General features: G+C 59.9%; 1 protein-coding gene across 2 annotated transcripts; it reads left to right on the plus strand.

Annotated features, from left to right (window-relative positions):
- The first annotated feature begins 840 nt into the window (after positions 1–840).
- Positions 841–27,610, plus strand: EPHA2 (EPH receptor A2). Of its 2 annotated transcripts, none has more exons than XM_047727100.1 (17): positions 841–1,099; positions 5,584–5,651; positions 7,009–7,678; positions 15,865–16,020; positions 16,139–16,471; positions 16,946–17,061; positions 17,925–18,078; positions 18,547–18,646; positions 19,165–19,217; positions 19,472–19,597; positions 19,699–19,884; positions 20,103–20,164; positions 20,271–20,480; positions 20,655–20,804; positions 21,485–21,678; positions 22,279–22,434; positions 26,651–27,610. In XM_047727100.1, the coding sequence occupies exons 1-17, from the start codon at positions 856–858 to the stop codon at positions 26,754–26,756; spliced, it is 3,084 nt and encodes a 1,027-aa protein (XP_047583056.1). In that variant the 5' UTR covers positions 841–855; the 3' UTR covers positions 26,757–27,610. The 2 variants fall into 2 exon arrangements, with proteins under 2 accessions (XP_047583056.1, XP_047583055.1); XM_047727099.1 differs by having other exon boundaries at positions 843–1,099; positions 19,162–19,217.
- Positions 27,611–27,733: the final 123 nt, after the last annotated feature.

Raw genomic sequence — 27,733 nt, forward strand, 5'->3', positions numbered from 1 at the left:
CTTCCTTTGAGCTGTGCAAACTTTGGGCATGTGTGTAAGGGCTTGGAGCCTCAGTGTTCTCTTCTGTAAAATGGGGATAAGGACACCTGGTTCCCAGAGGAGAGTTACAGGAAATAATCCATGTCTGACTCATTCATAGAGGTGGTTGCATTTAGATTACGGTATTCATGTATTCATTTTTTTTTCTTTTTAAAAAAGATTTTATTTATTTATTATTTGACAGAGAGGGAGTGAGAGAGGGAACACAAGCAGGGGAAGTGGGAGAGGGAGAAGCAGGCTTCCCCGAGCGGGGAGCCTGATGAGGGGCTCTGGATCCCAGGACCCTGAGACCATGTCCTGAGTGGAAGGCAGATGCTTAACAACTGAGCCACCCAGATGCCCCACATTACCATGTTCTTAAAGGCTCCCAAGCCTTGATGCTCTCTTCGACCTCCACTGGTCTGGTGCGCCCTTCAGAGGTCCCAGAAAGAGGGGCATCCCAGTCTGTTTCACAGCTCCCCTTATAGGCCTGCTGCCAGGGAGGCAACGGCTCCTTGCCCCCCACCCCATGTCAGCCCAGGCCTGCAGGCCAACGTTGAGCCCCATCCCAAGGGCAAAGGGTGAGAGTTGAGCCCCATCCCAAGGGCAAAGGGTGAGAGTGCGGATGGCTCAGGGCCAACCATCCCCACATCTGGGCCGAGGATCCTGGCCCAGAGCTGAAACTTGGGAGGGCCTGGGGGGGGGCGCCAGGATGTCCAGAGGGCTCCAGGGTCCTCCGGAACCCCCTAGGGACTCCCCTCCTTTCCAGCCCGGTGCCAGCCCTGCCCCTTTAAAGACATTCCTGAGGGCGTGGCTTCGGTGACGTCAGCGCGGGGCATGAATGAACACGAGCCGGTTCTCACCCAACTTCCATTAAGGACTGGGGCAGGAGGCGAGAAGTTGTGCGCGGGCCGCGGGCGGGAGCGGGCAGCGAGGCGGGCGTGCGGGCGTGCGGGACCAGGGCGCCAAGGACCCGGCCGGGAGCGAGGAGGCGGCATGGAGCGTGTAGAGCCTCGCGCCTGCCTGGCCCTGCTGTGGGGCTGCTTGCTGGCCGCGGCCGCTGCGGCGCAGGGCAAGGAAGGTGAGTGCGCGCGGGGCCGCCCCGGCCCGCCGCAGCCCGAGCGGCCCGACCCCGGCACCCCGAGCCTCTCGGAGCCCGGTGGGGCGACGCGCGCAACTTTGGAAACCGACCTGGCGCCGCCAGCCCCGGCGTGCTGGGGTCGGGAGGGCGCGCGCGCGCCGCCTTCGCGACGAATCTGGGACCCCCTGCCCCAGAGTTAGGGGGCCTCGGGGGACCAAGGGGTGGCGGCCGGGCGCGCGGGGCTCGGAGGCCGTCGGGAACGGGCGGCGGCGCCGGCCACGCGGTCGCAGTCCCGCTGTCGGCTTCAGGAACGCGTCCCTTGGGGGCGCGGGGGTCCCTTGGAGAACGGGGTGTCTGAGGAGCTTTCCGCGAACTCAGCGTCTCGGTGACTTGTCTTCCCTAACCCGCTTGCCCCGATTTTGCGGAGAAGCATCCTTGTGGAGGCCCCTTGTTTTTGGGGAGGGGTATCTTCGGCCGGCAGCGAGCCCCCAGCGGAATCCCCTGCTCCCTGAGATTTTCTCCACGCCTCCCTTTGCCTCCAGTCGGGCAGGAGAGTATGGGGGGAGTTTCGGGCCAACCTGCCCACGCAGAGCCTCCCTGTCTTCCCAACCCGCATTCCCAGGCTCGGGGGTCAGGTTCGGGGCCGCGAGTGCGGACAGGAAGTCCCAAAGTCAAGCGTTCTGAGCTAGGGGTGACTCAGATCGAGGAAATGCGGCAGGTGGGGGTGCGGTCTCTCAAGGTGTGGAGCCGTCACCCCAGGGCCACCGGGGAGTCCGGGCATCCGGGGGTGGGGGACTGAATCACCCACCCCCGCCCCAGCGCTCCCGGAGCGGCGCGGGGTGAGGGGCCGGCAGACTTTGCCCTGGGTGGGGCAGGTGTGTGATGGGGGGCGTTGCCCCTCGGCTAGGGTCGCAGAGCAGGTGGGGGCTCCTGCCCTTGGCCGAGGACCTTCCGGTCCTACACCGGCCGAAGCCGGCTTCGGTTTCCAACAGTGAGAGCAAGTTTTTTTCCCCGTCCGACTGGGCAGAGGGCGGCTTCCGCAGGCTCCAGCAGGGGGAAGTGCAGAGGAAACCCGGCGAGTGAGAAGTTTCCTTGAGCCTTGCTTTCTTTATCTGCCTCCCAAAAAGGGGTGGGAGGTTTTGCTTTTCCAGGTTGGGAGCAAAAGAGGGCAGAGTTGGAACTCCTGGAGGTGGAGGTGGGGGGCGCATCCTGTCCCAGTTCCTGGATGGGTCAGGGCTCTTGGTCCCAACTTGCAGGAGTGGGAGGCAGGGATTGCTGCTATCTCCAATACTCAACCCCTTCCCTACCCCACGGCTTTTGGTCCTCCCCCTTCCTGAGGGACTGTGCCTGGAGAGAAGGGGAGAGACAGCTGGAATCACTACAGGCTTTTCTGGGAGGCTGTCCTGGGGGTGAGGGGATTAGGCAGGACCCACACTACTGAGCTGCTGAGCGGCCTTGCGCAGCCCTGGTCGCCATCCTGGTGGAAGCCTGTAGCTGCCCCGTCCTTGTGCCCTCCCCATCCTAGCCCACTAGCCCCCGCCCCATGGGATTAGGGAGGAAAAGGATGTGTATTGGAGAGTCCTGGGGTGGGGGAACATTTTTGCTTCGGCTCCAAGAGTCCGCGTGAACAACACCCTAGATATGCCTGCGGTGGTGGTGGTAGGGTGGGGGGTGTTGGCCCAGCTGGCAGCTGCTGGTGGGTTCTGTTCTTTGCTTTTCGGGCCCAGTGTGGTGGATCTGCCTGGGGGTAGGTGGGAGGTGTGTATGTGTGGGCAGAGAGCAGGACACACAGGCCCCTTCCACCCTTAATATAACCCGCTGCTCACTTTCCTTCTTTCTCGATTCCTCCCTGTGGGTAGAGGAGCGAGAATGTATTTGAAGACCCAGATGGACCCAGATGGATTCTCAGCAGCCACTGAATCTGTCCTCTTTTTGCAGATGGGGAAACTGAGGGAGACCCAAGCTAAGCCCTTGCCAGTCAGGGCCCTCTGCACAGAGGGTCAGATCTGAGAGGATGGTGTCTAGAGCTGCTGGAGCCCAGGTCCCCTGGCATTGTGGTTTCAGGGCGATTTTCCTGGGAAACAGAGTAGCTGGGCAGGGGTGCTGTGGTGCCAATGAGGTGGCTGATGGCAAGGGGGCTGGAGAGTGCTCTGGGGCCCCGGAAAGTCCTTGGCTGGGTTGTTCTGTAAGAGCCCCGTTTGCCCTCTGTTCCCTTTTCCCCCACAGAGCCCCTACAGTCCCCCGCTTTTCTTTAGGAATTAGTTGGTTTCGGTTAAGTGGGATGTGGGGAGAAGGGAGGTGACCCCAGGTAGTGCTGTGTTTGAGTGAAGACATTCATTGACATTCGTGATGGAACCGAAGGCAGAGAGTCAGGGAGGGAGGTTTCCTGGGGGTGGTGAGAGGGATCCAGGGCTCCTGGATGAGCCTGCCTAAGCAGAGCTTATCGGTGAGCCAAGGGGCTCCCAGGCCCCCCACCCTTTCCAGGGAACCGGAGCCCTCTGTCCCTGAAGAGCTGGGGAGAGGGCCCCTGGACCAGGCTGGGCTCCGTTCCTGGTGATCAGTTCTAGGGAATTTACAGGGAGGGGGCTGTGGCTGGAAGCCCCCTGGGGAGCCTCCTTCCTGTGTGAAGGCTTCTTTTCTTCTCAGATTGAGCCCCGTGATACTTCAAGAGCCAGGCCAAGGGCTGGAAGGGGAATGTGCTCTGGCAGGGGTGGTGGGGTCCCTCTGGGCCAGGTTAACCCTTCAGAGGCTGGGAGCCTTGGGCCACCTCCCTCAGGGGCACAGTCTGCAGCTTCCACTAGTCTGGGAGGAGGAGATATAGAGAACTTTTGGGGGGCACTCACCATTTTCCTTCCACCCACCCAGCCGGAGCCAGGAACCCCCAGATTCCTTCCTTTGTAGCCAGAACATTCCATTTGCTAGTGGGGTGAGTGAGTTTTCCAAGCCTGGGCCCCGGGCATGCCCGAACAAATCTGTGCCCCTACCCCACCCCCTCCAGCCATCCTCCTCTATCCCCATAGCCTTGGGACAGGTGCCACATCGGATTTCCTCCTTCCGGTCTGGGCTGCAGGGCCCTTCCTAGAGAGATTTGGCCCAGGTCAGCAGTGGCTGGCAATGCCTCACATCAGGCCTGGGGGCCTTCAGCCCAGGGGAGGAGGCCATCCTGACCCCAGGAGGGATCTCGAAGACTCCTCTCTCTAGCCCCTCACTCCAGCCTCACCCCTAAATCGGGCCCATCTCTGCCCCCTGCCTGTCCGGGTTCCACCCTTAGAGATACTCTTCCAAATCCTAGGCCTGAGGAATGCCACTTCTTGAGGCCTTATTTATTCCTCATGCTCCAGGGTCCAAGAAAGTGAGTGCTTGGTCCCCCTCCACCAGGGTTTTACCCTCTTGATGGGGGGGGGGGGAACGGGACATTGTCTAGGTTCCCTGCCTGAGCTCCCCCAGTGTCCTCTCTGTCTAGGGAGGGTGGCGCCTATTGGCTGCAACCTGGACTTGACTTACCCAGGGTCTTGGGTCTTGGCTGTAGCCACCGAGCCTGGCAAAGAGCCAGGGATGGACGGATGGGAGCTGCCCAAGGGCAGGGCTGGATTTTGGGAGGCTGCTGGTAGTGTGTCCCTCCATCAGGCTCCAGATGCATCTCTCCTCCCTGTGGACCTGGAAGTCCTCTCTGAAGGTTTCCATCTCTGGTCCCCCAGGCACCGCCGGTGGGGCCATAGCCAGGGTGTGAGGGACAGGGCAGTGGGAGCGACTTTCCCAGGGACGGGACCTCGCCAGCTGTGTGTATCTTTGGGCCCCTCCTGGAGGCCCTGTGGGTCAGAGCTTCATCCTGCCTGCTCTGTGGCTTTTGTGGTGGGGAGATCAATTTCCAGAAACCCCCCACTCATCATCCCCCCCCTCCCCTGGAGCTGTTCCCACCTGTTAACAGCCCTCTCGGAATGCCACGGGACATGTACGTACATACGTGTGCTTCTTGGCTTGGGTGGGGTAGGGGTGTCTCATGCTGGGGGCGGGGATGTGGCAGGGGCAGACACGAGAGCTCCCGAGCCCCACATGGCGTGTGAAGTGCTGTTGAGGGGCTTTGTTTCCGGAAGCAGACAGGGCAGGCGTGGTGTCACTTACTAGCTCTGCCCGCCCCAGCTCTCTGCCCAGCTGCTGTCCCCTGCTGGGCTGAGCTCTGTCTTGCACTACCCAGCTGGGGGCTGACCCCTAGAGGGGCTGGCGTGGTTGGAGCTGTGGCCTGGGAGACGGGGGCCCTAGTCCTCCCCCAGCCTGTCACATGGCTTTGATTGGGTCCCCTCCCTTGCCTGCGTCCCTGGTCTCTGGGATATAGTGACCCCATATAGTGTGCTCTCTCTATGACAGCTGAGGAAGCCATCAAGGCCTCTTGGGGCTCCTGGGGGACTCTCACCTTTCCCACTGGACCTGGGTCGGGGACACACACACCCCCCAAGCTCACAGGCCCTCCCTCCCGTCTCTTCCAGTTGTACTGTTGGACTTCGCCGAAGCTAAAGGGGAACTCGGCTGGCTCACGCACCCATACGGCAAAGGGGTAAGCCTTCAAGGTCAAGCGGGGGCATGGGGATAGGGAAACTGAAGCCCAGGGAAGGTGGGGCCAGCCTAAATCCAACAGCTCAGTCCTAGATCAAGCTCCTGCTTCCCACACCAGGCTCAGAGTCTGGGGCAGGGAGCCTGGGGTTGGAAGGTAGGGAACGGAGAGGCAGAAAGGGCTGGGGAGACAGCTGGAAGCCCCGGCTGAGCAGGGCCCCTTGGATGTCCAGCAGGCCAATGCTCAGAGGAACCCCCTCTAGTTTCCTCCATCTACCTCTTGGGAGGAAGGGGTTAAAGGCTTTCTGTCTTCAAAGTCCCAGCCCAGAAGGTGAGGGGTAAGGGAGAGACAGGGAACAGTAGCTCTAGCCCTAGGAAACCGGATCCAGTTCCTTCCTGCTGGGCCCCTCTCCCTTCTTCCCCAGCTGGTACTTCCCCTTCCTGCTAGGGGCTGAATTTGTTTTGCCTCATCCCCACCCAAGACCTGCCCCCCTTCCCTGCCCGACTGTCAGCAGGACTGGTGGGCAAGACCCTGAGATCCTTTTCCTGGCTTTGCATGACCTTGGGAAGATACTGATGCTCTCTGGGTCTCAGTTTTTCTCTCTGTATAATGGGCCCTTGCTGAGTTTGTCCTGGGGCCCTGAGCCAGGGAGAAGTACGTTTCCAGGGGACTACTTGGGGCAGTTTCCATTGCTGGCCAGATCTGTGTGAGTCACGTGCTTGTCCCTGGTCACCTTAGCCCCCTGCAGGCCTGAGATACAGCTCTGTAGATTCCAGGACCCTCTAGGACATTCTAATGTCCCGCTGGGAGGGAACACAGATCACCTAATCCAACACTCATTTTACAGGGTGGGAGACTAAAACTGAGGCCCAAGGACATTGGAGTGAGGCCTTGGCCAATGTCCTGTGGTGTAGCCCAGGCTTCTTTCCCAGCTCCTCTGCTTTGATTCATTCATTCAGTCATTCCCTTGTTCATTGAACAGGTGCTTTCCTGAGCTCCAACTTTGTTCCTTGCAGGCCCTGGAGATACAATAAATGAGTCTGATGCAGTCCTTGCCCCAGTGAGCTCAGAATCTAGTGTGGGGACAGATGTAGGTATCAGCACAGAGGTACCAAGTGCTGTGATAAAGGGAATGTGGAGATTCTGGGAGCCAGAGGGGGGCACTTGGCTCAAGTCTTCCCAGAGGAGACAGAGCTCATGTTCTGAGGATGACCTGTTCCAAAGCTAGGATTTAAAAACTGTTAAGTGTCTTCCTGATGCCCACTTGCTACCTGGGCATTGCCTCTGGGCCTCATTTTCTCCCTGGGCACTCGCCCACACTCACCTGTGTCCACCCCCCCCCCCCGCTCCCCGCGCACAGTGGGACCTGATGCAGAACATCATGGACGACATGCCCATCTACATGTACTCTGTGTGCAACGTGGTGGCCGGTGACCAGGACAACTGGCTCCGCACCAACTGGGTGTACCGCGGCGAGGCCGAGCGGATCTTCATCGAGCTCAAGTTCACGGTGCGGGACTGCAACAGCTTCCCCGGGGGCGCCAGCTCCTGCAAGGAGACCTTCAACCTCTACTATGCCGAGTCGGACGTGGACTATGGCACCAACTTCCAGAAGCGCCAGTTCACCAAGATCGACACGATTGCGCCCGACGAGATCACGGTCAGCAGCGACTTCGAGGCGCGCCACGTGAAGCTGAACGTGGAGGAGCGCTCCGTGGGGCCGCTCACCCGCAAGGGCTTCTACCTGGCCTTCCAGGACATCGGCGCCTGCGTGGCCCTGCTCTCCGTCCGTGTGTACTACAAGAAGTGCCCCGAGCTGCTGCAGGGCCTGGCCCGCTTCCCTGAGACCATCGCGGGCTCCGACGCGCCCTCCCTGGCCACGGTGGCCGGCACGTGCGTGGAGCACGCGGTGGTGCCACCGGGGGGCGACGAGCCCCGCATGCACTGCGCGGTGGACGGCGAGTGGCTGGTGCCCATTGGTCAGTGCCTGTGCGAGGCCGGCTATGAGAAAGTGGAGGACGCCTGCCAGGGTGAGTGGCCGTGCGGGGCTGGCGGGGGATGGGAGTGCTGGGGGAGGAGCAGAGGCTGGGCTTCTGGGTTCTAGTGTTGGCTCTGGCTGTGTGGGGACCCTGGGAAGGTTGCCCCCACTCTGATGCGCGGTGGTTCTATGAGTGGGACTCCCAGAGCCATCCCGGATTTTGGTTTCCTTATTTATGGGTGGGTTCAGTCATTCACTGAGAAGGAATAAGCAGAAAAACCGTGTGCCATGGAGGTTATGAGCAAGGATTCTAGGGCAAACATGCCTAGGTTCAAATCTCAGCTCTGTATTCAGCTGTGTGACTTTTGGCCAGTTTCTTAACCTCTCTGTGCCTGGTTGCCACCTCTGTAAAATGGAGAGGAACACAGGGCCCATCTTGTAGGGTTGTTATGATAATCAAATGACCTAATGCCCATGGAGTGCTTAGCTCAGTGCTTGACACGTAGGTGCTTTTAAGTGTGCTTGTTATTTTTGATTCATTCCACAAATATAACTTCAGTATCGTCTATATACCAACACCGTGGTTGCATGTGGTCCCGTCCCCAGAGCTCGTTCCATCTCTGTTAGCTCACTGCGTGACCTAAGGCAAGTCACTTAACTTCTCTGGATCTCAGGCTGCTCTTTGGTGTGTGGTGGTGAGGGAACTGGACCCAGGATTCACACACCCCCCCAGCTGCACACGACTCACCTGGCAAACTTCAGAAAAGTGTCTGCATTGAGGTCAAAGTGGAAGGAAGGTGCAGAGTCTACCCTCCGTGCCTGACCTTCCCCAGGGCCGTGACCCAGGTTCTCCTGATGAATCTTCCGTGGATGACGATAGAAGCCAGAGGGGGGTCCGATTGTCTGGGACTGTGTCTGGGAACTGGGCCTGGGCATTAGGGAGCTCGCATAGGGAGGCCGCGGCTTGGCACGGCCAGGGCCAGTGACAGCGGAAATCTCTACATCAATGTGGATTTTTTTCAATGGGTGGCTTTTTCTAGAAATGGCTGTGGGGCAGGGCATTTGTGGAATGCAGGCCAGCCGTTGGAAGGCCAGCTCATCCGCGCTCTCTGGGAATTTCTTTGCTGAGATCAGCGGGGTGTTGAGAAACTGGGGTTCAGTCTTTGCAGTTGCCTGTACCTACTGGGTGATCTTGGTTGAATCTCTCTTCATCTCTGGCCTAAAATAAGAGGCTTTCTGCTTGTTTTTTAGCTATAGATCGTGTGACAGACGAAGTAGGTTCAAATGTTGGAGGAGCCCAAAGCCTTTTCTGTTAGGCTCCATTTGCCTCCTCAAACAAATCCTAAGAAGCTTGCTTAACACAGTCTCTGAACCCCTGGATGAGAAGTTCCCTGGTAGGCCTGCGGTGTAGTCCCTGCCGCGGCCCTTCCTACTACCCCATTGTCCTTCCAGCTCCCCTATGCCGAGTCTCTCTTCCCGAGGCGGCCCCTGCTTTAGGTGACCTCCGGTGCACACTCCCAGTTTCAGACAATGACTGTGGGGTGTGGGGGGGCCAAGGCAGCCCAGTGGGTCGAGCAGGCTCCTCCCACATGACATCCTCACACAAGAATGCAGGGGTGGGGGGTGAGGGGCAGCTGAAAACTTTCCACAGGCTGGTGATTCAGGCCCTGCAGAGATAAGTGGACGTTGGGGTTGGGACGGTTGGAGGGGGGAGACTCTCTCCAGTAAGAGGGGGCAAGCTTCCTTCCCCTGGAGGTGGAAGGGGGTCAGGGTTCTGGCACGCTTTGCTGGTGAAGAGCTGCGTAGGCCCCAGTTTGGGAGGACTGGTTTCCAAGAACAAAATCTTTGACTTGGCTGGTGGACCCAGCCACCTGTTGCCCTACTTTTTCCTCCTTGAGATCCCTCAGCGTCGTTCTTAGGGGCCGTTGGTATGGCTGGGAAGCCCTAGCTGGGCTGCTCTGATCCCTATAGGCATTTGCAGTAGTGCCCCCCCCCCCCCGACCATGGGGCCAGTGGAGATGATAACAGGAGCTCCTGCAGACAGGTGCCGTCCACAGGCTGTTGGGAGCCAGGTGAGCACTTTCTTGGCAGGCTTGCTGAATCGGGCCTACCTGTCTTCGTGGCGCTTCATAGACAGGAGACAGAGGCTCAGAGAGGTAGAGAGACTTGCCTGGAGTCACACAGCGATGTGTGGTTGCAGCAGGATTTGAATCCGGGCGATGCAGCGGCGCCCAGGCCAGAGGATGGGTCGGGAAATGGGGCGGGAAATGACCAGTTCCTTTGGAATCCCTGACTCAGCTCCTGGCCAGCGGACAGAGCACGAGCTTGCTGTGCAGCCCCCGGATGGCGGGTCCTGGTGTGGGAGGGTGGATGGTCGGGTGCCGTTACGAGCACACGGTGGGAGAAGTGGAGGCAGGTGCAGGCTGGCCCTCCCCGCCTGACCCTCCACAGGGTCATGGAGCCAGATTCTCCCACTGGGGCTTTTACTGATGACAAATCATGCCCAGAGAGGGGTGTGGATTGCCTGAGGTCACTGAGCACCTGGTCCGGGTCATCTTCAGAGCTCACTGCTTTCAGGGTTCTTTCCCCAGGAACCTTGGCATTCAGGAAAGAGTTAAATGGACAACACAAGGGAGGCACCTCCCAGGTGCTGCGATTGGACAGGTGGGCACCCTGCCTGGAGAGCTCTTGGAGCTATGTCAGGAATGAGCCACCTTCACTCTGGGCCCCCGCCCTGCCCCCGGCTCTGCCTGGGGGACAGTGGAGTCGCTCAGGCTGACTGTCCTCTTCCCTGGGGTGGCTTTGTCTCTGCTTCCTGTGTTGGCATCGGCCCCTGAGCTGCTGGGGCCCTCCCTGGTGCCTCAGCCGTGGGCACTGCCGGTCAGGTGAGCAGGTGGCCAGCGGCTCAGGCCAGAGGCTCAGCCCAGCAGCTGGGAGGCTGGAGCTGGAGGTGGGCACCGTGGGGAATTCCATCTTTGGAGGCTCCTGCTCCTTCAAGGGGCCCAGCCCCCTGGGGATGTCTCCTCTCTGATTTCTATCCCCCAGTTCATAGGGACACCCCACTCGGTCCAGGCACCAGGCTGAGCATTTCATTCGGTTTCCTTCAGTCTTCATAAACCCAGAAAGGCTGAGGATGTTCGCTCTATTTTATGGATGAGGAATCTGAGGCCCAGAGAGAGGAAACGGTGACCAGTGACCAAGAAGAGGGGGGCGTACGGTCCCCAGCTCACTGCCCCTGGCGTGTGTCCTCCTCATAAGTTGTGAGCCCTTGGCAAGTCCCCTCTGGGTCTCATTCAGCCCGCCTGTCAAAGTCGGTGGGGGTGGGGTGTTGGACCCTGGCGGACCTCGTGATCAGAATCTGCCTCCTATGACTTTTACCCAAAGCCTGAAAACCTGGATTGCCCTGGTAAGCAGCTGACTGGGTGACCTCGCCACATGGGGCAAGGAGCACAGGGTCCTCGTACTGGCATCCTGAGTGGCCCAGGCCCAGCCCGGGGCCCATAGCTGAAGGGGAGGCTCTCCCTGGGCAGGGGACAGCTCTGGTAAAGGTGGTCTCGGGGCAGGTTGGCCCCAGGCTTTGTGGGGAGCTATCGCCAGAAGCCCCACTCCATCAGGACGTGACTGAGCCCCAGGCTGGGGGCTCTGTGAGCTGTTGACTCTTGGGCACGTCCCTTTCCGGGCCTCATTTCTGTGGTTCCTCTGGCCCGCTGGGGTGGGAGTCATGGATGGCAGCCCCCCTACCTCTGCGCCCTAGCTGCCCCACCCTACCTCTGCGCCCTAGCTGCCCCACCCTCAGCCCGCACCGGGCTGGCAGCTCCATGGGGTGGCCCCTCCTGCCCTCTCCCTCTCCCTCTCCGGAGGTAAGTGGGTCCCCAGAACGGAAGGAAGGAGGCAGGGAAAGCAAACAGAAGATAAAAGGCTGGTGGTGAGGAGACAGCAGGAGGTGGAGGCTGGTGGGGGTGGGGGTGGGGCTGCGCTTATCTCGGGCTCAGGGGAGGAATGTGCCTGAAGATAGTTCTCTGGGGTGTGTGTGAAGGGGGCAGTTGGGCCATGGGGACATCCCCACATGGGGCTGCTGGGGCCCATGGTGGGGAAAGGGGAGAAGCCGCAGGGTCAGAAGCGAGCAGTTCCCTTCGTGGGCAGGGTCGTGGGCAGGGTCCGTGACTTCTGGGTCACCATTGGCTGCCTGTCAGGGCACAAGACAAAGTCCACGCTCTGCCTCCATGGCCTGGGGAGGTGACTGGCCCCAGGTGAATGGCCACTGTGACCTCTTGACCCTGTGACCTCGCCACTACCAGTTGGGGAGGTGGCTGGACCTGGGGGGAGGGGCTCCGCCAGGGGCGAGATTTGCGTCACTCCGGAGGGCGTATGTCCCTAAGTCACTCCATGCTGCCACCTGAGAGGCGGGCATCGGGAACTGGAAAAACCGGGGTGCCGCTCTGGGTGCAGCCGCTGTGGCCCAGTTCCCCTGCTCAGTGTAGCCCAGGCCTGCCAGGCAACCTGGAGCCAGAGAAGCTGTCCACAGGTGCGCGGAGGCCAGGCTCTGGTGCGGGGCGGGGGACGTCCTGGGGTGCTGTCCTCGCAGGGTCTCCCAGGACGCTGTGACACTACTCGCTCCTGGGGCTAACATTTAATCTGCACGTCCTAGGTTTAGCCGTTGACTCACACCTTCCTTCATTCATTCACTCATTCAGTTGCTCACCCGTCCCTCCACCAAGCTGACAGATGGTAGCTGCACCCTGACTGCGTGCCTGACCCTGTGCTGAGCCATGGGCCCCAGAGAGATGGGGCCCTGTGCCTGCTGCCGGTCTCGCAGAAGGCTCTCCTAGGAGCAGGAGTCATTTCAAAGGGAGCCCGAAAGCTGGGCTGTGAACTTCCCCGAAGCAGAAATGGTTGTTATCTGCCTCACTGTCATATCCCAGATGGTGCCAGACACGTAGGAAGTGCTCTGTTTCTATTTGGTAAACATAAGGTTGAGTAACAGATGCCCCCCCGGGGGCAGAAGAGGGCCAGAAATTGGGCAGTCCGGGAGCGCCATGGAGAGGAGCTCAAGCAGGGCATTGAAGGCTGCATAGGAGTCCCCCGGTCGGCTAGGGGACCGTGGGTATTTTGTGCACGTGGGTGGGTCTGGGTGTGTGTGAGCACCCGACGTGTGCCCAGAATGCCAGCAGATCCAGCCAGGCAAGGTCAGAAAGACGCAGGGGCTTGCTGGTCTTCACTGTGAACTCCGGGGCCCCCGAGCACTGTTGACCTTGGCCCACTGTGGCAGGGCCCCGGGGACAGCCCCTCGTGGTTGTGCCGCTGGAGGAGGAGGCAGCGCCTTCTCATCAGGCAAGCACATGCCTGTTGACGGGGTCTATCCGCTGTATTATCTGGCATATCCGCAGCGGAAATCTCTCCAAATTCCCTCTTTCCTGCCGGCAGCCGGCAGGCCACCCCCGGGCTCTGGGTCCAAAGCATGGAACCTGACTCTTCCCTCACCCCACCTTCCTCCTCTGGGTATAGGACTGGGGGACTGGCCACGTGGGGGGCATGGCTTTGTGGGGGGTTGCAGGTGGCTAACGCCTTTTTTTTTTTTTTTAAGATTTTTATTTATTTGGGAGAGAGCACAGAGGGAGAGCGCGGAAGGAGAAGCAGGCTCTCTGCTAAGCAGGGAGCCCCATGTGGGGCTTGATCCCAGGACCCCGTGATCCTAACCTGAGCCGAAGGCAGACCCTCAATGACTGAGCCACCCAGGTGCCCCCGGCTAATGCCTTCCTTTAGAACCAAGCCCAAGCTGTGGGGGCTTGAGGTCCCCTCCCCAGCTTGGGCTGGAAGGTGATTCTGGGGGTTCCCCCCAAGCGCCCCGATTCCACTGGGCCTGGACAGCTGGAGTCAGTCCTTACCTGGGGTATACACAGGCCCCTCTAGGGCCAAGTCAGGGCACTCGGGGGAGTTGAAATCCCAAGGTAAAATGGCCTGGCTCTCTGGAGTCTCATTTTTACTTGAAGATCTGGGGGGAGAGAGCTATTTTTGCAACGTGACAGATACATAAAGAGGAATGCAGACTACACAGGAGGGGCGCCTGGCTGGCTCAGTCGGTGGAGCACACGACTCTAGATCTCGGGGTTGTGAGTTCGAGCCCCACATTGGGACAGAGGTTACTTAAAATTAAAATCTTAAAAAAAAAAAAACACGTGGGTTGCTGCCGGACAGCAGGAGACTTGGTTCCTCAGCCAGTGCTGTGGGGTTGATTCTACCGTTTCTTCACATAGCCCGTGTACGCGTCGTGTTAGAAAGATCTACGTCGGGAGGTGCAGCCCCCCCCCACCCCCGGCTGCTCTGATCTGAAATTAGTCTTGGGATTTTCGGGCTGTTAAAGTGGGGCAGGACTCCTCTCCGGTGTCTTCAGGCTCGTATCAGAACGTTGGTTTCTCTCTGCTCCAAAGCGAGGTGCGTGCGGGAGGAGAGGGGCTCAGAGTCAGGCGTCCTGGGTTTAGGTTTTGGTTTCCTGTCCTGGGAGCTTATTGACCTTGGGTAAGTGGCCTTGCCTGTCTGGGCCTCGGGCTCCTCCCCTCCGAAGTAGAATGAGTGATACCGTGTCCTCGTCTGACGAGCTTGCTGTGAGGACTGAAGGAATGTCAGGTGTGTGGTCTGGGAGCTGCCATCGTAGGTCCCTCATCAGCAGCGGTCACTGTGTCGCTGCACAGAGCAGGAGTGGGTCCCAGGCCCCCTCTGTCCTGGGCGAGCGCCCTCAGGGCCTCTGCTGCGGTTCTGAGCTGGCGGCGGCACGTGGTGGGACAGGCTTCTCACTCACAGTGGGCGAGAGCGGCTGTCGAGGTGGCCTTGGAGTCCTGTCCCCTGACTCCCAGTCCTGCTCCCCACCTCCGCTCACACAGAGACTGGACAAGGAGGGAGACTTTGTCCAAGAATTTTCTCGACAGCGTGGATCTAACTGTGCCATTTGGCTCTGCCTCAAACCTTCAGTCCTCCAATGGTTCTCATCGCCCCCGGGTAAAGTCCTGGCTCCCTGGCCTGGCATTAAAGGACTCCTACAGTCTGGTCGCTGGAAGCCTCTCGGCCTTCTTGCCTCCTGCTCCCCCCGTTTATGGCCAGAAGGGCGCTCATAACTTTCTATGTGAGTCCTGCTGGTTCTTACCTCCAACATTACTTCCAACATCTCTGCCCTGCCGAACTCCTACTCAGCCTCTAAGCCCCAGCTGAAATATCCCGCCGTGTTTCCTCAGCCCTCCTTAGCTCTCACCTACCCCTTTATGGCAGACATAGTCATGCGCTCCCACTCCCTGAGCTCAGGGGCTTTGGCTTATCTCAGGGTCCACGCCGCAGAGTGATATCCTGAGGTGTCTCAGGACTCTGTCCAAGAATAAGATGGAGGCGGGTACAGTAGTGATGGGGTTATGGAAGAGGTCCCCTAGGGTAATCCCACCCCCCACTCTGGCCATTCGGCCACTACCCAAGCCCTGAGCAGCCCTGCACCATAGGCCCCGCGTCTGGGCAGCTTCCTGCCTGCCAGGAAGGGGCTTGGGGCAGGGGCAGGATAGGGTGGTGGGAGGAAGAAGCCTCTGGAGTCAGGTGCTTGAGCCCCTAGCCTGCCCGGCCAGGACAGGACCTTCCACCGGGGGAGGAAGAGCCGCTTCCTGGCTGCCCTTGTGAGTGGCGGAAATGACTCGGTCCTGGGAGCAGCTCCACAGAAGCTGCTGGGGGCCTGGCCTGCTCCGCTTCCTGGTGGCCCAGCCCCGGAACAGGAAGGCAGCCGGGTCCTGGGGTGAAGGGGACACCTACAGGGGTGGCATCCCGAGTGGGCATGCCTGGCCGCTGGGCTGAGGCTGTGGTGCCCATCGGCCAACAAAGGCCCGCGGTAAAGGTGCAGGTCCTGCCCTGGGTGGCTGGAAGCCGAGGTGAGGACCCCTCGGGCTGTTCTGCAGGGATTAAAGGAGACAAGGCAGGCGCGAGGTGGGGTCATGGGGTGAGATGGAGCCTGGAGCTCTAGGCTCGGGCATGGCTCTGGTGGGGGCCAGTGGCTCGTGTGCAGAGGTTTGGAGCATGGGGTGAGGCACTTCCTGGGTGCCCAGCTCTGGGTGCTTGACATGCACTTTGTCATCACAACCTGGTTGACCAATGAGAAAACAGGCCCCAAGAGGTTTAGCAGCCTGCGTGGGGTCCCATGATGAGGTCCTGCCAGAACAGCCGCTTTGGGTGGGAAATGGTTGAACTGATGTCCATCCCTGTGTCCGCCAGCCTGCTCGCCGGGATTCTTCAAGTCCGAGGCATCTGAGAGCCCCTGTTTGGAGTGCCCAGTGCACACGGTGCTGGCCCCTGAGGGCGCCACCTTCTGTGAGTGTGAGGAAGGCTACTTCCGGGCCCCGCAGGACCTGCCATCCATGCCCTGCACTCGTGAGTCTCGCCGTGGGTCAGGGAGGGCGTCCGGGAGGTGGTGTGGGGGGAACGTGGCGTGCTGCTCGATACACGCAGGCTACCTGGCTCTGAACTCTGGCCTCTGCCCTCCACGCAGGCCCGCCCTCTGCCCCGCACTACCTCACGGCCGTGGGCATGGGCGCCAAAGTGGAGCTGCGCTGGACACCCCCCCAGGACAGCGGGGGCCGGGACGACCTCATCTACAGCGTCACCTGCGAGCAGTGCTGGCCCGAGTCGGGCGAGTGCGGGCCCTGCGAGGCCAGCGTGCGGTACTCGGAGCCGCCGCACGCGCTGACCCGCACCAGCGTGACCGTCAGTGACCTCGAGCCGCACATGAACTACACCTTCGCGGTGGAGGCCCGCAATGGGGTCTCGGGCCTGGTGGCCAGCCGCAGCTTCCGCACCGCCAGCGTCAGCATCAACCAGACAGGTGAGGGCCGGGTGTCAGCGGGACGGCCAGCCAGGGCTTGGCTGTGTCCGGAGGGAGGCGGCAGCCGGGGTTAAAGGCCACGGGCTGTGGGGTTACCTCTGAGCTCTGCGGCCTCTCTTAATTTCCTCACCTGTCAAATGGGAGTCGTGATAGGGCTCTTGAGAGGATGCAGGAAATTACCATGTAGAAGCCTCCTAGGACAGTACTGGTCCCAGACAGGATATACCAAGAATCAGCTGTTGCTTGGGTTTTATTACGTCCGCGCTCACGAATACTCAAAGGGCGCCCCCGATGGGCCAGCCCTTGGGGTCCCGGACCTGCAGCTCTATGCGCCGGAGCTGGAAGAATCCCGGCTTGGGATCTGGAGAGCCCGGGCTGTGGGTGGGGCCAGGTCTAGGGGCGCTCACCCACACGCCCCGCAGCTGCCCCCGCCGTGGCTCCTCACGCCCCTCCCCCATCCACTGTCCTGCCCAGAGCCCCCCAAGGTGAAGCTGGAGGACCGCAGCACCACCTCGCTGAGCGTGTCCTGGAGCATCCCCCCGCCACAGCAGAGCCGCGTGTGGAAGTATGAGGTCACCTACCGCAAGAAGGTAACTCCGGGGTCAGGGCCGACCCTGGCCAGGCTGGAAGCAGGGGACCAGACTGGTCACATAGATGGCTTACCGCATTCTGCTGATGAGGACACTGAGGTCTGGGGTCTTCCGAGAGTCCCCTCTCCTAGGCCAGCACAGCAGAGAGTGGTGCAGAGAATACGGAGTGTTCTGGAGTCCCCAGAAGAGATAGTCGGGGTTGGGGGGACAAGTCAGGCAATCAGACACACCTGGGTTCGTGCCTTGGGTCATGGCTTCGCTGGCTGGAACCTTGAGCGACTTACTTCATTTCTCTGAGCCTCTGTTTCCTCCACAGTAAGAAGAGCGTCAAGGGGCGTCCTGGTGGCTCAGTTGGTGGAGCGTCTGACTCTCGGTTTCAGCTCAGGTCACAGTCTCAGGATTGTGGGATGGAGCCCATGTTGTATTGGGCTCACGCTCAGCAGGGAGTCTTTTTCTCCCTCTGTCCCTCCCTGTGCTTGTGCTCAGGCCCCCTCTCAAATAAATAAATACATTTTTAAAAGATGTTATTTATTTATTTGACAGAGACAGCGAGAGAGGGAACACAGGCAGGGGAAGTGGGAGAGAGAGAGGCAGGCTTCCCATGGGCAGGGAGCCCGATGAGGGGCTTGATCCCAGGACCCTGGGATCTTGATCTGAGCCGAAGGCAGAAGCTTAATGACGGAGCCAACCAGGCGCCACTATAAATAAAATCTTTAAAATATATATATACATAAGTAAATAAAATTTTAAAAGTAAAAGAGCATCGGGGTCTGCTAACATTAGTGACCTGCTTTGCTAGGCTGAGCTGGGGGTGGTCTCTGGTGGGCCGAGCTGATGCCCCCCCCTGCCACCCTCACCCACAGGGGGACTCCAACAGCTACAACGTGCGCCGCACCGAGGGCTTCTCCGTGACCCTGGATGACCTGGCTCCGGACACCGTCTACCTGGTCCAGGTGCAGGCGCTGACGCAGGAGGGGCAGGGAGCTGGCAGCAAGGTTCATGAGTTCCAGACGTTGTGTGAGTTGGGCAGCTGGGCGTGAGGGGGGCCGGGGCCCAGAAACAGGACAGCTGGGACGTGTGGGAGGAGGAAGTGAGTCAAAGAACTTAGAAATGCCCCCCGTCCTGGTCAGCCAGGGCCTAGGAGAGCCTGGCGGGGATCAGCTCCGAGTCTGGGGAGGGGGACCCAGGGACATGCCTAACGGGCAGTGTTGAGAAGGAAGGACATGGGGTCCAGCATTGGCAGACCCAGTTCAAATCCTGTGTTGTGGAAAGAGTCCCACACACCTGGCGGTTCCTGCTGTATTCCCTAGGGAAGACTTGTCATTTATCATCTATGAAATGGGAATAAATATTCTCACGAACTATCATGAGTAAAGACATCCAGCACATGTCCCTAAAGTGGCCCTTGGGTATAGAAGGGGCATTGCCATGATTTGGAGTGCGGGGGGGGGGGCTCCTAGCTGATGAGCTGTTCTCCCCCCACAGCCACGGAAGGATCTGGCAACATGGCGGTGATTGGCGGTGTGGCCGTTGGCGTGGTCTTGCTTCTGGTGCTGGCGGGAATTGGCTTCTTCATCCATCGCAGGTCAGAGCCCACGCCGGGTTCCCCAAGGGCTGAGGTGGGACTCGGGGGGGCGGGAATCTCAGTTGCCTGTCTGGAAAAGGGGGCTGATGGCAAATCTAATCCCTGCCTCCCGGGGACCTGGGAAGATGCAGTGAGCTGTCAGGTGCCCAGCCCAGCGCCTGGCACGCTGTGAGGGCTCGGGACATGGCAGTCATCATCTTTGCTTTTGTTAGTAACGGTGTGTCCACACTTCCTCTGGTCACGCAGGCAGGAAGCTCTGGGAGCTCTAATGAGGAAAGCCCTCATTATGGCCACTTATGGGGCCATTACAGGGCGTTGATCCCAAGGAGGGAGTCCTGCTTGCTCATTTCCTCCCTGCCTCTCCCAGTGCCTTCCCTGCACCCTCTGCCTGCTGAGCGGAGTGCCCAGTGTACCAAGCCCCCGCTTAGAACTGGAGGGTGGGAGCATCAGGAGGCTTGTGGCCAGAGCAAGTCACTGACCTCCCCTGTGTTTGTTTCCCTGTTGGGTTCTCTTAGGAGGAGGAGCTTGCGGACCCGCCAGTCCTCAGAGGACGTTTACTTCTCCAAGTCAGGTGAGATGCAGTGGCCTCCTGTGCCCGTCCGTACCCTGCCCTGCTGGTCCCACAGCCCCCTCCCCCCAGCTCTGTGGTGGAGATGGGGCAGCTGAGGGGGCCCCCAGGGGTTGGTGGGGGGGGCCCTGGGGCTTCCTTGAGCAGCTCAGAGGGGCCGAGCTGGAAGCTCAGTGATCATCTCCTCTTCCTCTTGGGGGACCCCTCCCACAGACCCCTCACCAAACTGTGCCCCTGCCTGTCTTTTTCCACTGCAGAACAACTGAAGCCCTTAAAGACCTACGTGGACCCCCACACGTACGAGGACCCCAACCAGGCAGTACTCAAGTTCACCACTGAGATCCATCCCTCCTGTGTCACGAGGCAGAAGGTCATTGGAGCAGGTGAGCGTGGCGCCCCGCAGAGGGGCCTGGGACTAGTTGGGAGTGTCCGATGGCCGATGGCCAGGCTGACGGGGCGCTCCTCCCTTCTTGTGTTCCCACAGGAGAGTTTGGGGAGGTGTATAAGGGGACGCTGAAGGCTTCGGGGAAGAAGGAGGTGCCCGTGGCCATCAAGACTCTGAAAGCCGGCTACACAGAGAAGCAGCGGGTGGACTTCCTCAGCGAGGCCAGCATCATGGGCCAGTTTAGCCACCACAACATCATCCGCCTGGAGGGCGTCGTCTCCAAATGTGAGCACTGGCCCCAGGGTTGGGGAGGGGACCAGAGTGGGGGAGGCGGGAGACCTCCTTTCCCCCCATTCATGCTTACCCACAGTGGGGGTGAAGAGGGGCTGCACACTTGGGCCACCAGACAAGGGCTCCATCCATAGCTGTGCCGCCCCCCCCGCCGCCGCCCCGTCTATACCTCTGGCCACCCCCTCCCCTCACACCTGTGCCGCCTTCTGCAGACAAGCCCATGATGATCATCACTGAGTACATGGAGAACGGGGCCTTGGACAAGTTCCTTCGGGTGAGGCTGTGGGTCGGGGCTGGTGGGGTCCTGGAGCTGCCCGGGGTGCGCTGGGGGGTTTGGGGCCGGCGGCGGGGGCCGCTGGCTGAGGGCCTGTGCTCCGCAGGAGAAGGATGGCGAGTTCAGCGTGCTGCAGCTGGTGGGCATGCTGCGGGGGATCGCGGCCGGCATGAAGTACCTGGCCAACATGAACTACGTCCACCGCGACCTGGCCGCCCGTAACATCCTGGTCAACAGCAACCTGGTCTGCAAGGTGTCCGACTTCGGCCTGTCCCGCGTGCTGGAGGACGACCCGGAGGCCACCTACACCACCAGCGTAAGCACTCCGGCGGTTGTGGCTGCCAGGGGTGAAGTGGCCTCCGCGCTGCCCCAGGGCCCCTCACCTGTGCCCCCCGGGCGTGGGCTCCGAGGGCGGGAATAGCCCAAGGCCGCACGGACAAGGGGGGGCTGGCTGGAGGGCCAGCGGTGACAGGGCTGGGGTCTCCTGCAGGGTGGCAAGATTCCGATCCGCTGGACGGCCCCAGAGGCCATTTCCTACCGCAAGTTCACCTCCGCCAGCGACGTGTGGAGCTACGGCATCGTCATGTGGGAGGTGATGACCTACGGCGAGCGGCCCTACTGGGAGCTGTCGAACCATGAGGTAGGTCCCCGTGCCCTGCCCTGCCCTGCCCTGAACTGGAGCCCTCGACTCCTTTCCGCACCCCAGCAGCTGGGCGGAGAAGAGTTTTGGGGGCTCACTTTCCTCTGGTACATCCAGTCCATGTTTATCGAGGGTCTGCTGTGAGCCAGGCCTTGTGCGGGGCTGCGGAGCCGCTCCCTGCTTCCGGCCGGTGGAGGGACACGGAAACTGGTAGTGGGGAGGGCGGGTGCCTTCCTGTGTGCACACACCTGCGTGTGCCTGTGTGCATGCGTGGGGTGTGTGAGTGTGCTCGCCGGGCCGGAGACTAAGGAGCCTCGTGGGAGCAGGGGGAAGACACGGAACGGGAAGAGGGTGCTTGCTGGAGGGAGCAGCTGGTGTAGATGTCCCGAGGCTGGAGGGAGGCTGGCTGGAGGGCATGCAGTGTGGCTGCTGTCCTGGGGTGCTCCGGAGGGAGCAAGGTCAGGAGCCCCTGCCTCTGTGGAACTCTGGAGACAGCCTCCTCAGCATCCGCCTTCGGTGTCTCTGACGCTTGCGTGTTGGGCTCAAGAAAGAGTGCTCGTCCCCTCTGTGTCTGGGGCTCCCCTTCCCTCCTGTGCCCAGCTGCTGGTGCGGGCCTCCCCAGGGAGCCGGCGGGGCTTTGGCGGCCACGAGGGGCGCTGCTGACCCTCTGGCCTCCCCAGGTGATGAAAGCCATCAACGACGGCTTCCGGCTACCCACGCCCATGGACTGCCCCTCCGCCATCTACCAGCTCATGATGCAGTGCTGGCAGCAGGAACGCGCCCGCCGCCCCAAGTTCGCCGACATCGTCAGCATCCTCGACAAGCTCATCCGGGCTCCCGACTCCCTCAAGACCCTGGCTGACTTTGATCCCCGGTTAGTGCCATAGCCCCCGGGCTTGCCCCCCCCCCCCCGCCCAGCTCTACCCCTGAGCCACTTCTGTGTAGTGGCCGGCCGGGGCCCGGGGCTGGGGGCTGGGGGCTCGGGACTTCCGAGTGGGCTCTTACCCTGTACGGGGGCTCGGATGAGACTGAGACGCAGTTGACATATGTGAGAAATGCGTCGGGCCCCGCGCTCCGCGCCGAACATGTTTTAACTCATTTGGACAACCGATGAGATGGGTCCTATAATTACCTGCCTTTTGTTGATGAGGAAGCTGAGACGGGACGATTAAGTATTTTATGTGCTGGCAGCTGGCCAGGCTGGGGCTGTGCCTCCAGGAACCTGAATCTGAACATTTTGTTATTTTGTGGTTATTGGTGCTGGTGTTGTCAGGGGGTTGGGGAGGGGCCCTGCTTACCAGTGCTTATAGCATGCCAGCCCGGTGCCCTGTGCACCCTACCCGACCGGGCTTCTCTGTTGTCCAGATAAGGAAACTGAGGCCCAGGGCAGTTGGGAGAATCGCCCAGGTTAGGGAGCAGCATGGGGGGCCCCATGCCGCCACCGCTTACCTGCAAGTGATGACCCCTGTTGCAGGGTGTCCATCCGGCTTCCCAGCACCAGCGGCTCCGAGGGGGTGCCCTTCCGCACGGTGTCCGAGTGGCTCGAGTCCATCAAGATGCAGCAATACACAGAGCACTTCCTGGCGGCGGGCTACACGGCCATCGAGAAGGTGGTACAGATGACCAATGAGTGAGTCCAACCCCTCCTTCTCCCCACCTGCCCACCACGCCCCTCTTCCCCCTTCGCTCTCCTTTCCCGTTGAGGGGCAGACGGGTTTCCCAGGAAGGGCAGAGCTAGACCAGCCGCCAGGAATTCTGGGCACTCAAGCCTGGCTCCCTGCTGTTCCTGCATCTTTTTTCCAGAATGGGAAAATATAGTTACTATCACAATCAAAGCAGTGTTGATCGTGGGCTGACGTGTGCCAGCTGTGTGCACCAGCACTGTGAATCAGGCCTCGGGGTAATTTGGCCGTTGGGGCTCATCCATCTCCCCACCGGGGGATGGGATGGAGAAGTGCAGTGACTTGCTCAGGGTCCCACGGTCACTAGGGGCCCAGTAGGGTTCCAGAGCTGGTCAGTGAGGGCCCAGAGATCAGGGACCACAGAGGTCATTAGTGGAGAAACTGAGGCCCAGAGAGTATGTTACCTGCCTAAAGTCACACAGCCGTTTAGGGGCTGCATGCCTCTCCGGGATGCTGAAGAGAAGTGGGCAGAGCTCTTGGACTTCCTAGCTGTTGCCTAGGAGAGAGTGCCATAGCCCCTCCCCTCCCGGGGACCTCTCCCCATGTGGTTGTCAGGCTGCCCTGTGGGAGCCCTGCTCTCCCCTCCAACGTCAGGGACCTTTCCCGGCATGGCCTTGGCAAGGACACCTCTTCCCATCCCTGGTGGGAGAAGACACAATCCCCTTAGCCTTTTGTGCCTCTAAAAATAGTGTCAAGTCCCAAAAGCCCAGCTTGTTTAGGGTCCAAGGTCAGGGCCAGAATGGGCCCTGGGGCTGGGAGGTTTTGGGAATCACATGGAAGGGTCCACCCGGGCCTCCCACAGTTCTGGGTTACAGAAGTTCTGGGATCTGGGCCTGAGAGCAGGAACATCTCCAGGGCCTCTCAAGACCCCTCAGCTGGCTGGTGATTGCCGGTCAGAGCTTCTTAGACTGGGCGGTCTCCCCTCCCAGGGGACGGGGAGTCAGACAGGGACAGAGTGAGCCAGAGGGAGATGGATCCCAGGATATCTTCTGTCTCCAGCCAGCAGCAGGGTCCCAGGCTCGAGCTCTGCAGTTGTGCTTCGCTTCAAGCCCCACGTCTGCCATGTCCTAGCAGGAGACCATGATCAGATTAGGTTCCATCTTTGGGCCTTGGTCCCTGGTTCCCTGCTGTGCAGAGTGGATAGGTGAGTGCAGGGAAGGTGCCTGGTACACAGTAGGGGCTTAACCCATGTCACTCTCCTTCTCTCCTCGACCCCCTTGCTGTCAGCCCGCAGCCTGTGGGCAAAGGCCAGGGTTCCTGCACCCCAGTCCTTTTGCCTGGGAACCTGGAACAGCCCATTGGCCCCTCCAGGGGCTCCCACTGGGGACAGCACAGCTACTCTTGTGGGTGAGCAGAGCAGAGGGCCAGGAGAAGGGCTTACAGGAAACACATGTTCTTAGAAGCTTCCCGAAATAGCCCGGGGTGCTCCTCGGCCAATTCCTTTCCCACGAGCAGGGACAGGGCTGTCTTGGATGGATGGAGGCTGTGTATGTGTGCATGTGCACTGTGTTTTGAAAGGCCTGAATAAAGGCAGGAAGTCATTCCACACTCCCTCCACCTCCTACCAGCTCGGAGCTCAGTGGCGCTCGGAGCTGGGGCCTGCGTGACTCACCACCACTGTCTTCTTCTTTATTTCAAATAAGTGAAATGAATGGGGAATCTTAGAGCACTTTTTTTTTTTACACCCCGAAGGCTGTGTCTACACATGCCGTGAGTCCCAGTGGGAGGCAAGGAGTTGGTCTCAGAACTTGGCACTTTCGCCGATGGGGTCAGGTCAAGGTTTAGGCTTCAGTGCTCCCCCCCATCCCCCGCTCCCGTCCCTCCCCAGGGGCCGGCTGCTTGCTACCTTTTCTCGGATTGAGCTTTCACCATGTTATTTTGGAGTCGCTACACTTTCCAGCTAGACTGGTGGTTCTGCGTGTCTTTGGGGGAGCTAAGGAAACGGTAGATATTGTAGCCCAGAAAAATGCCCGGTCCAGCAAGAGGCCCTGTCCAGTGTCTGGGGGGATGCAACACAGCTTCCTGGGAGGGGAGCCCAGGCCAATGGGGCTTATGGTCGCCGAGTGCCCTCAGCATAGACTTGGTCCTCATGCCCTGTTTGCCAAGGGAATGAATCATTGATGTGGGAGGCTTTCGGAGCCCTCTCTCACTGCTTGTGCCCAGGGCCAGTACACAGCAGGTGCTCCTTTGACTTTCCCAGAACCAGGGCGGGCATTGAGGATGCTCAGGAAAAATGTAGCCTCGGTCATGTGTCTGGGAGTGGTAAGAGGGAAACTGAGGCTGGGGCAGGAACAGTCTTGGGACAGTCCGTGACTCATCTTGTGTGCCTCTGTGGTAAGCAGGTGTGGCATGGAAGGTGTCAGGGTGTCTTGTGTGTGAAAAAGACTGGAGCTGGGGTACGTGGCCCAGGAGCATCTGAGCAAAGCTTCCCATTTTAGATATGCAGAAACTGAGGCCGAGTAACAGGACAGGACCTGCCAGAGGCTTTGATGAAGTCCAGGACTAGAATGGGCTTCTTGCCTCCCAGCCCAGGGGTTTTGCTTCCTCGATGGGCCTCAGGAGCAGTCTTGGCTCCCACCCCCATGGGATTGACTACACCAGTATGGAGGAGGGGCCCAAGGCGGCCTGGGCAGTGGCCCCACGTTCACTAAAGCAGCCATCAGTCATTCAGCAGATACATCCTGAGGACCTGCTGTGTGCCGGGCCTATCCTGGAGCCCAGGGGACTAGGTCTCTGCTGTTACCCTCCTGGCATTCACTTAACCCATTGGTTCTTAAATCAGACATCAGGGTCTTTGGGACCCAATAAGATGCAGACTCCCTGCCCCACCTTCAGAACTTAAAGGTCAGTGAGTCCGGACTAGGGTCCAGGATCCTGCCTTTTCGGGAAGTGCCTCCTCCCCCAGGGATCCGAGTGTTTCCCTGGGAGCCTCACTTGGAGACCTGCAGGTGTGGGGGAAACGGTGCTGCTTTTTCAGCAGGCCCAGCTGTCTCGGTTAGAATGGCTCGCAGGTGTGGGTTAGGAAGTTCTCCCTGGTGTCTGACGTCGGGCCTTCCTGCTGCGGCGGGGGCAGCCAGCCCCTCCTGGGGGTCCCTCAGCCACCCTCCCCACGCACCCGGGGCTGCCCTTCCCTGCCCAGCAGCTCTCTGAGGGCTCCCAGAGCCTGTGGGAAAGTCATGTCTCCGGAATTGCAAACAGGAGCTCCTACCGTATAATTAGTCTCATTTATAGCCAGGAGACGGCCCATAAAAACCTGGGTGTTTTCATGGGTTTGGGCTGGTGGGTGAGGGTGATGGAGGAGAAAAGTCCCAGAGTGAGCAGTAAACGTCCTGCTCCAGGGCTCCTGGGAGCATAAGTGGTTTTACAAGGGGACGGGGCGGGGCACGGAGAGGGGGGCAGGAGAGAGCTGTGGGCTCCTGGGCACATCTCCCCATCCGGCACCGAGGCCACCGTCCCCCTCTGCCACCCGTTTCTGGGGGGTCTCCCGCCCTCCAGTTAGGTCCTCATCCCATTTCACAGGTGAGGAAATTGAGGATCCCAAAGGGAGAACACCTGTCTCAGGTGACCTGGTCACCTGATTGGGGGCTGCAAACTCCTGTCCTTAGCAGCCTGCAAACAGAACTTTAACCCTTGAGGTCCCTATGCAGAGTGTTTCCTGAGTTCTTCCTCAGTTGTCAGCAGTAGGCACTCAGAGGGAATAGGAGTGGACTAAAGCGGAGGCTGGGAAGAGCTGTGAGCAGCAGCCCTAGAGGGTCCCTGCCTCCGCTCCCCTGCACCCGGTGATGGCGTCTGTGCTGCCCTGGGGAGGAGGCCTTAGCTGGGGACAGTGAGGACAGATCCAGGCTGGGAGAGAAAAGGCATCCGTTCACAGCCCCTTCGATTTCTAGCTCCTCCACCTCCTGGCTGTGTGACTTTGGACAAGTCGCTTTACCTCTCTGAGCCTCCAGTGTTCAGCTCTGAGAAAATGGCGTGAAAAGAGCACCTGCTTCACAGATAGTGGTGCAGATTGCATGGGGCAAGAGATTGGTTCCTTTTTCACTTTCTGAACTTTGTCGATGTTAGCAAGCCTTCAGGATGTGGATCCTGGCATCGAGCCTCTGCCCACTCTCCCAACCCTCCCCGCTCCCCAGCCAGCCCCTAACTCCCTCTCTCCCTCCCCCACAGCGACATCAAGAAGATTGGGGTGCGGCTGCCCGGCCACCAGAAACGCATCGCCTACAGCCTGCTGGGACTCAAGGACCAGGTGAACACAGTGGGGATCCCCATCTGAGCCCCGGCAGGCCACGAACCCCCTTGGCCAAGAATACTTGAAGAAACGGAGTGGCCTTCCTGCCAGCTCTGTGCTGGGCCACCAGGGACCTTATTTATTTCTAGCTATTTCTTATTGATGGCACCCTGAGGCTTCTGCTGGGGGGGAGGTCTTGGACAACAGCTAGGCCTAAACTGGGGAGATGCTCAGGGACCCCAAGCTGGGGGCCTCTTCGTCTACAAAGGACAGACTGCCAAGCACTTAGCAGGCACTGCTGTGTTCCCGGCATCCCCTGGGGCAGGAGCCCCACCAAAGCATTTGGACAAATAACACAGGACATTTCCAAATGGACCTCCCTTTCGCTGTCTCGGGAGGTGGAGGGGTTGGCCTGTGGCTATGTGAACAGGGTACCTCCAGCCCCACCGCCAAAGGAGAAGAGGACAGCCAGCAAACTCAGCTGGGCAGGACCCAAAGTGGCTCCCTGGTCTCTCTGGTGCCTTCCTCAGCCCCCCAGGCCCTGTCCTCAGCCCCAGCAGGCCAAATCTTGCTCCCCCGAGGCCCTCGCAGGATGCTTGGTTGTGTTGAGGTTTTTTTTAAAATATCTATTTTGTACTTTGTGGGAAGTATGTGTGTGTGTGGCAGGGGGCCCGGCCAGGGCTGGGGGGCAGACGGTGGCCTGTTGTCAACACATTCCCAGGCTGGGGGCGGGTCCATCCGGTCTCCCTCCCCTTTAGACATTCACTAGTCTGTCAGTGTTACTGATTTTGTTTTTGTTTGGTATTTTTTTCGAAACTTAATTTATTATTATTTTTTTTATATTTATTGCTAGGAAATGACTTATTTCTGCTCTGGAATAAAGTTGCAGATGATTCAAACTCCTCTTGGTTTTGAGTCTCTGGGGGAGCAATGGGCCTGGAGAGAGGCCCTGTTGTTTGGAAGTGGGGGGGTGGGGAGTGCACCCTGAGCCCTTAAATGGACCTTCTCGCCCAAGGCATACA

The sequence above is a fragment of the Lutra lutra genome, chromosome 4, assembly GCF_902655055.1.
Source record: "Lutra lutra chromosome 4, mLutLut1.2, whole genome shotgun sequence".
NCBI classification, from domain to species: domain Eukaryota; kingdom Metazoa; phylum Chordata; class Mammalia; order Carnivora; family Mustelidae; genus Lutra; species Lutra lutra.

What these genes read in the sequence shown, in the direction of transcription:
- EPHA2 (XM_047727099.1), top strand. Translation starts at nt 856, where the DNA reads ATGAATGAACACGAGCCGGTTCTCACCCAACTTCCATTAAGGACTGGG. An exon ending in GCCATCCATGCCCTGCACTC is followed by an intron (nt 16,021 to 16,138) that starts GTGAGTCTCGCC and finishes CCCTCCACGCAG; the next exon opens with GCCCGCCCTCTGCCCCGCAC. An exon ending in CTGGCTGACTTTGATCCCCG is followed by an intron (nt 21,679 to 22,278) that starts GTTAGTGCCATA and finishes CCCCTGTTGCAG; the next exon opens with GGTGTCCATCCGGCTTCCCA.